The sequence below is a fragment of the Paramormyrops kingsleyae genome, chromosome 22 (genome assembly GCF_048594095.1).
Source record: "Paramormyrops kingsleyae isolate MSU_618 chromosome 22, PKINGS_0.4, whole genome shotgun sequence".
Taxonomy (NCBI): Eukaryota; Metazoa; Chordata; class Actinopteri; order Osteoglossiformes; family Mormyridae; genus Paramormyrops; species Paramormyrops kingsleyae.
The window spans coordinates 3,006,999-3,014,552 of NC_132818.1; the positions used below are offsets into that span (position 1 = coordinate 3,006,999).

The 7,554-nt window shown below is 41.4% G+C and overlaps 1 protein-coding gene across 1 annotated transcript; it reads left to right on the forward strand.

Moving 5' to 3' along the window:
- Nucleotides 1–5,967, forward strand: LOC111859394 (immunoglobulin lambda-1 light chain-like). The gene is made up of 4 exons (XM_072705122.1): nt 1–138; nt 235–560; nt 4,635–4,668; nt 5,420–5,967. Exons 1-4 carry the CDS (start codon nt 99–101, stop codon nt 5,737–5,739), a joined length of 720 nt encoding a protein of 239 aa, XP_072561223.1. The 5' UTR covers nt 1–98; the 3' UTR covers nt 5,740–5,967.
- Nucleotides 5,968–7,554: the final 1,587 nt, after the last annotated feature.

A 7,554-nucleotide genomic window follows, 5' to 3' on the forward strand; every position in this document is an offset into this window, starting at 1 on the left:
CTCCTCCCCCTGATGTGACCAACATCCCCATATATCTGTGGGCTGCAACCTCCCCTCCCCTCACACTCCAGTCTGCTCATTGATCACAGACTGACATCATGCTGTTCACTTTGTGCACCTTCATCACAGCTCTGGCATGTAAGAAACGCGCCTCCTCTCTGTTTATTTATTTCAATTATCATGTTATTTGTACATTTCATTGTTTTTCTTTCCTTGTGTCTTTTACCTTCACAGGTATCAGCGGCCAAAGGATTGTCACTCAAAAACCCTCCTTACTGACTCTGAGTAAAGGAGAAACGGCCACCTTGCACTGCCAGAAACCCGTAGATGACAGTTATACCATTTATTGGTACAAGCAGGTCCCAGGAGGAGCTCCCCAGTTCGTCCTGTATTACTACCGTACTGATAGATCTCACACATATGGAAGTGAATTCTTCTCCAGCCGCTTCACCTCCAGAGCCCAGTCCAACACAGATTATCAGTTAGTAATACGCAGCGTGGAGGTGGACGACTCTGCTGTGTATTACTGTAAGAAATGGTTTAGCTCTCCCACTGAAGCAGTATCACTGTGATTCACACCATGACAAAAACCTGCCAGTTTCACTTCTGCTTTACTACTAATGCTGACAGAATATTATTTCAATTAAAGTTAATCACAACCATTCTTAATGCAGTTAGAGTAATAACTGCCATCAGGACCGGTGGAAGCCCATGTGGTCACTGCCAGCGGCCCACCCACCTGCACACCAAGGAAATAAAGATTGTACGCTGTTTTATATAATATAAGAACGCAATAAATCTTATATTTAGTAACATTATACAGTAATAAATTGTAAAAATAATCACATAAATAATAATTACATAATAACAATATCTGAAATAACAGGTGATTTGTAGGTAACGCACAATTATAAACATCTTTCACACAACATAACCAAACCAGGTTGTAGGAATGTAAGTTTTATTATCTTGTAAATAGTCTGTAGGGTTTGCAAACTGCCCCAATGCTCATCAAAAGCATCCATGTTGGTACTTTCAGTAGAACTAATTACTGGCTTCAAGTTCATAAACTATGCAATTCAGTCTCTAAAGTCTGTCTGCAGCCTCTTCATGTCTGTGCTAAGCTTAGGTGACGTTTATTGTGGGGGACCCCCCCCCCACCTGCTCTGCCAAGTTCATTGTGGAGACCCCCTCTCCAGACAAGACCTTTCATGACCTCTTGGGCACAACTGTCATCAGTGTGTCTGTCTGTGGAGAGAGCATTGAGAGGTTCACTTACCTTGGCAGTGACGTTCATGTCTCTGGTGACTCTTCCTATGAAATCAGCAGACGGACTGGGAGATCATGGGGGTCATGAGGTCGCTGGAAAGGGGTGTGTGATGCTCCCAATATTTTAGGAGTTGGCTGGCCTTCTCTGAGCCATGCCAGAGGAGCAGCTTTTGGGCACTGGGAAGGGTATCATACACGGCCCTGATCAGGAAGCTCACCAACAAGCATATATAATCACCCCTTCACATTTGCGAAGGTTAGGGAAAGACGATGAGCATGAAAACTCACAAATAAACTTGGATCCAGTATTAAAAATGTGAAATTAACAGCACTGAAATTTTTTTAATTAATGCGAGACATGCAAGATTCTACAGTCAGAGAGATAACTGTCATGTGAGTGAGGCTTGCTGTCAAGGCAAAGATGCTTGGTGTACCCAGATCCTACAGTTTTTTTCCCCCAAAAATAACTTTAATATTAAAGATGTATCATGCACTTACTCTAACAAATATTAAATAACACTAATATACATCCATCCATCCATCCACCCATTATCTGCCACTTAACTGGGGTCGGGTCACGGGGGCAGCAGTCTAAGCAGGAATGCCCAGACCTCCCTCTCATCAGCCACCTCCTCCAGCTCCACCGCTGGAATACCAAGGTGTTTCCAGGCCTTGACATAATCTTTCCAGTTTGTCCTGGGTCTGCCCTGGGGTCTCCATCTGCTTGGACATCCCCAAAGCACCTCCTCAGGGAGGTGTCCAGGAGGATTCCTACATGGATGCCCGAACCACCTCAACTGGCTCCTTTTGATGCTGAGCTCAGACACCCTGTGAAGGAAACTCATTTCTGCCACTTATATCTGTGATCTCATTCTATCCATCACAACCCAAAGCTCATAACCATAGGTGATAGTAGGAAAGTAGATCAGTAAATTAATACCTTTGCCTTCTGCCTCAGCTCTCTTTTTACCATGATAGAATGGTAAGCATCTGCATCACAGCCGATGCTGCACTGATTTGCCTATTGCTTTCCCGCTCCCTTATTCCCTCACTCATGAACAAGACCCTGAGATACTTAAACTCCCCTGTTTGAGGCAGCAACTAATCCCCCACCAGTAGAGGGCAATTCACCCTTTTCCAGTCGAGGACCCTGGCCTCATATTGGAGGCGCTCATCCTGATCCTGGCCGCTTCATATTAAGCTGCAAACTACCCCAGTGCCTGCTGCAGGTCAAAGCCAATAATAATAAACAAACCTTTATTGTCCACAGGGGGAAATTCTTTTTACACCTATCTCAACTTGCTCTTTGTAGCGTAAGCTGTCCGTGAAGGGCAGCCACCTGTTGGGGCACCCAGAGAGCTGGGGGTCAAGGACCTTGCTCAAGGACCCACAAACATCCTGAGGCTGTGTTTGAACTGGCGATTTTGTGATTACAGGCACACAGGCTTAGCCCACTGAGCCACACGCTGCCACAATAACACCAACACAACCACATCATCTTCAAAATGCAAAGACGCAGATCCTGACGCCCCCATACCGGACCTCCTCCACCCCTTGGCCCATAAAAGTTGTGAACAGAATTGGTGACAAAGGGCAGCCATGACGGAGACCAACACCCACTGGGAATGAATCTGACTTACTGCCGGCAATGCAAACTAAACTCTCATTCTGTTTGTACAGGAATCTGATAACCCGCAACAACGGACCCTGTACCCAATACTCCTGGAGCTATGCGGAGTTAGGGTTAGGGTAAGAAACAAAATGTTTCTTATGACCCATAAGTGGTAGTGCATTTAGATAGAAAGACGCTATCCCAAAAAACACTGCTAGTTACACTGTGGCCAGTTTGGATAGGTCTTGGATAGGTTTTGGATATATTTGGCACAAGTCTTGTGAATAAAATATAGATTTTCCTCCAAATGTGTGGTGATGTTGTGTGACAAAATGTTTCTTATGACCCATAAGTGGTAATGCATTTAGAAAGAGACGCTATCCCAAAAAACACTGCTAGTTACACTATGGCCATTTTGGATTGGTTTCAGATAGGTTTTGGATATGAAAGGCTCCCAGGTGCACCATTTGTTCTTTCCTCTGTAAAACCTGCTACATCAAATTACATGAAATTGGGCACACATGTAGAAAACAAGTTAGGGAACCACATTTTTAAAATTGGACCTAATCCATCATGTACTTCTTTAAAATATTTGCAAAAATCCAAGACACAAAGACAGGTTTTTTTATTTTTCCAGCTGTTTTGTTATATTTGCCTGTCCATAAATTATACACAGTTATTCATTTTGGTTATTGAGCTTCCAACAATTGATTGTAAAGGGGTCAGCTTTGATTTTAGGTATCAGGCATGTGTCTGTGACTTTTACATCTGAAGTTATAAGGTAATTATTCCAAAGGTCATTGACTTCACGAAGCAGAAGGCAAAATAGAGTGGAGTCACCATTACTGAGAACCTATAATCTGTCACCCTGATAACCTACTCCTCAAAATATAAAAGAACATTATTCCAAAAAGTTTGAGGATCATTCAGGTGTATCTTTGCAAGCATGACGTGAGCACTTAAGTAACTCTTGAATAGCTAGAGGTTTCCACCTTGTTACTCTCCCAACCATCCTACTTTTTCTCTCTTTCTTAATATGGAGTTATGACCCTTATCTCAGGATAGAGAAACCTGCCGTTTTGACGTTTTGAATGAATTGTCACAGGGTCTTTGGAGAAATTTTGGCAGACAGGCCTTTCCTGGGAAGATTCACCACTATGTTCTCCATTAGGAGATAATGGCTTTCACTTTCGTATCATGGAATCCCAGAAACTTAGACATGGCATTTCTGTCCCTTATCTGATTGGTGGGTTTCAATAACCCATAACTTCTGGAATTTATTTAATAGTAGCATAGTGTTCTTGTGGAATCCTTGTGGGCAGTTCTTCACTCTCATAGTCAAGGTGACGTAGAGATTCAATAGGGCTGGCTTCCCGTCACCTGCCTGCCCTCCACATTTAGACCTGAATCTTAAAATTTGGACCACGCAAATTAAGATTTTGTCATTTTGTTCATTTGACTTCCTCTGCCAGACCCTGGAGGATGGTTCCTCCCAAGGTTTCTTCCTTCCATAGAGATTTTCCTTGCCACTGTCAGCTCTGGCTTACTCAGTGGGTGCTTTGGGCAGATATAATGTAAAGTGGTTTGAAACAATGAAATGTTGCCATAATGTGCTATACAAATAATACTGAATTCAAGTGAAAAACATGCAAAAACTGGATGAAGAGGAGCAGGGTCTCTCAGTTCCTTCCTCTCTGTACAGAAAGTGAAGAGCAGTTTTTGTATGGGTGGGTATGAGACCTGTAGCACTGTGGTATTCGGACAAGGCACTAAACTGATCGTCAGCGGTAAGTACCTCTCCATTCCCATCTGCTCTGCTTCTCTTAGCTTAATTTTATTTCTAGACATATGGTTAAGAAAGTGCTGATGAAAACTCTTTAGTATGAGTTTTATTTAGTATGAGTTTTGAAGTAGCACATGAGAAAGTTGTAAATAGAGTTTAGACAAAAATCTGTTTATATCAGAGAGGAGAGAAATAGGGAAGAAACAGTATTTCAAAACTTAAAAGTAGGACCTGAGTTGTTGTTTCATTTTTTGCCAAAGCTGGTTTTCCTAAACAGGACTTTCAACTGAACTGTTTTTAAATCATACTGTTAAAAACAGATCTTCAAAATATGCTAAACATTTTTATATAGTTAATGTATGTCACAAAGTTTAAGAGTCTAATAATCATACCATATATATTTTCTGTGCCGTACCATATGCCATTTTAAAAGATGTGATTGTTGTAGCTTTTGTAAATAAAGTAATATTTAATTATTTCTTTTAAAAAATACTTAGGGCAGCTTCAGTAACTGTTCATTAATAATTGAATATAATTTAGTCTGTTTGATTTAATATATATTGCTTTTTCTTTTATTGCGTGTTATGTCAACAAATGTTTGACCAGTGTAAAAATAAGGAACTGCTTAAAGTTGCGTATGAGTGAAAGTCAGGAGCAACAATAATATAAAATATGAAGTGTGACATTTAATGTAAATTAGTTAATTGCCATTGATTTGTAATCTATACATTTGCTGGCTCTCCTCCCTCATCCAGACCCCTCCCTGGAGGCTCCCTCACTGAGTCTCCTCCCTCCATCCAGCGAGGAGCTCAAGACAGGTAAAGCCACACTGGTTTGCCTGGCTAAGATGTCTGCTGCATTTGCCGACGTCAGCTGGACGTACAACGGGAGCCCACTAACCGATGGAGTTTTCACCAGCTCTGCTACACAGCAGGCAGATAAAACCTTTGGTCTGAGCAGCTTCCTGAGTGTGAAGCCCTCAGAGTGGGACAGCGACGGCGTCTTTACCTGCAGAGCGACACAGGGGGCTAAATCCACAGAGGCAGAGATAAAGAGGAGCAACTGTGCCGAGTGAAAAGTGCATCTTCATTTGCCTTTCATGTATTTCCAGCTAAATCATGTTTTCTGTGACTATTATCTGTAGCCAACCTTTCGGTTTATCCAATGAGGAGATTTGATATACTTAATAGTAAGTCTAATTTTTGATGATTTTCTGCATTATCTGCAGTTGTGTGTTTGTCTTGAAGCACTTGATTTAAAACTGTGCTGCTATTTAATAAAAAGCATGGCATTTAAAAGAAAATGCTTTTGTGTGTGCTGGTCTTTTTCATTCAGGAAAGTAGAACATAAGAACATAAGAACATAAGAAATTTACAAACGAGAGGAGGCCATTCGGCCCATCAAGCTCGTTTGGGGAGAACTTAGCTAATATCTCAGAGTTGTTAAAATCTTATCTAGCTCTGATTTAAAGGAACCCATGGTTTTAGCTTCCACTACAATAGCAGGAAGACTATTCCATACTCTGACTACACGCTGTGTAAAGAAGTGCTTCCTCAAATTTGTTTTAAAATGTTCTCCCGCTAATTTCCACTTATGGCCACGAGTTCTAGTATTTAGACTAATATTGAAATAGTCATTTGGCTGAACAGCATCCAGACCCGTTAGAATCTTATAGACCTGAATCATATCCCCCCTAAGTCTCCTTTGCTCAAGGCTGAACAGATTCAGTTCTGCTAACCTCTCCTCATAAGACATTCCTCTAAGACCAGGAATCATTCTCGTAGCTCTTCGTTGCACCTTTTCTAAGGCAGCAATGTCCTTCTTGAGGTATGGTGACCAAACCTGCACACAGTATTCTAGGTGGGGTCTTACCAAGGAATTATATAAGTGTAACATCACCTCCCTTGACTTAAACTCCACACATCTAGAGATATAACCCAACATTCTGTTCGCCTTTTTTATTGCTTCCCCACATTGGCGAGAGTGGGACATGGAAGCATCAACATACATACCGAGATCTTTCTCGTAATCAGCTACCTTTATTTCAGTGGAACCCATAAAATATCTGTACTGTATATTTCTGCTCCCTGCATGGATTACCTTACATTTATCTGTGTTAAATTTCATCTGCCAAGTATCAGCCCATTCGCTAATTAAATCCAGATCCCGTTGAAGCCTCTCTGCTGCTAGATTAGTATCTGCTACCCCGCCCACCTTAGTGTCGTCTGCAAATTTAACCAGTTTACTATATGTATTCGTGTCAATATCATTAATGTAAATTAGGAACAATAGTGGTCCTAAAATTGAACCCTGCGGTACCCCACTATAAACGGAGGCCCACTGTGACATAGTGCCTCTAATAACTACTCTCTGCTTCCTATCAGTTAGCCAGTTTTTGATCCAAGCTGCCACAGGTCCTAAAATTCCTGCAGCTTTAAGCTTTAACAAGAGCCGTTTGTGGAGGACAACATCAAAGGCTTTCTGGAAATCTAAGTAAATCACATCGTAGGCCTTTTTGTGATCAATTTCACTTGTAGCTTCCTCAAAGAACTCAAGCAGATTCGTTAAGCAGGATCTACCTCTCCTAAATCCATGTTGGCTATCCTTTATAATGTTATTTGCATCTAGGTAATCTACCATTTTCACTTGAATTATAGCTTCCATTATTTTTCCAGTAATGCAAGTTAAACTGATTGGCCTATAGTTTGCTGGATTACTTCTATCCCCTTTTTTGAATGTGGGTGTTATATTAGCATGCTTCCAATCTGATGGTACCACACCCGCAGATAACGATTTCTGGAATATTAAAGTCAAAGGTTGGCTAATAATATCCCTCATCTCTTTCAAGACTAAAGGTAAGATGCCATCAGGCCCCTGCGATTTATTTATT

What these genes read in the sequence shown, in the direction of transcription:
- LOC111859394 (XM_072705122.1), top strand. Translation starts at nt 99, where the DNA reads ATGCTGTTCACTTTGTGCACCTTCATCACAGCTCTGGCAT. An exon ending in TTAGCTCTCCCACTGAAGCA is followed by an intron (nt 561 to 4,634) that starts GTATCACTGTGA and finishes TGTAGCACTGTG; the next exon opens with GTATTCGGACAAGGCACTAA. An exon ending in CACTAAACTGATCGTCAGCG is followed by an intron (nt 4,669 to 5,419) that starts GTAAGTACCTCT and finishes TCCCTCATCCAG; the next exon opens with ACCCCTCCCTGGAGGCTCCC.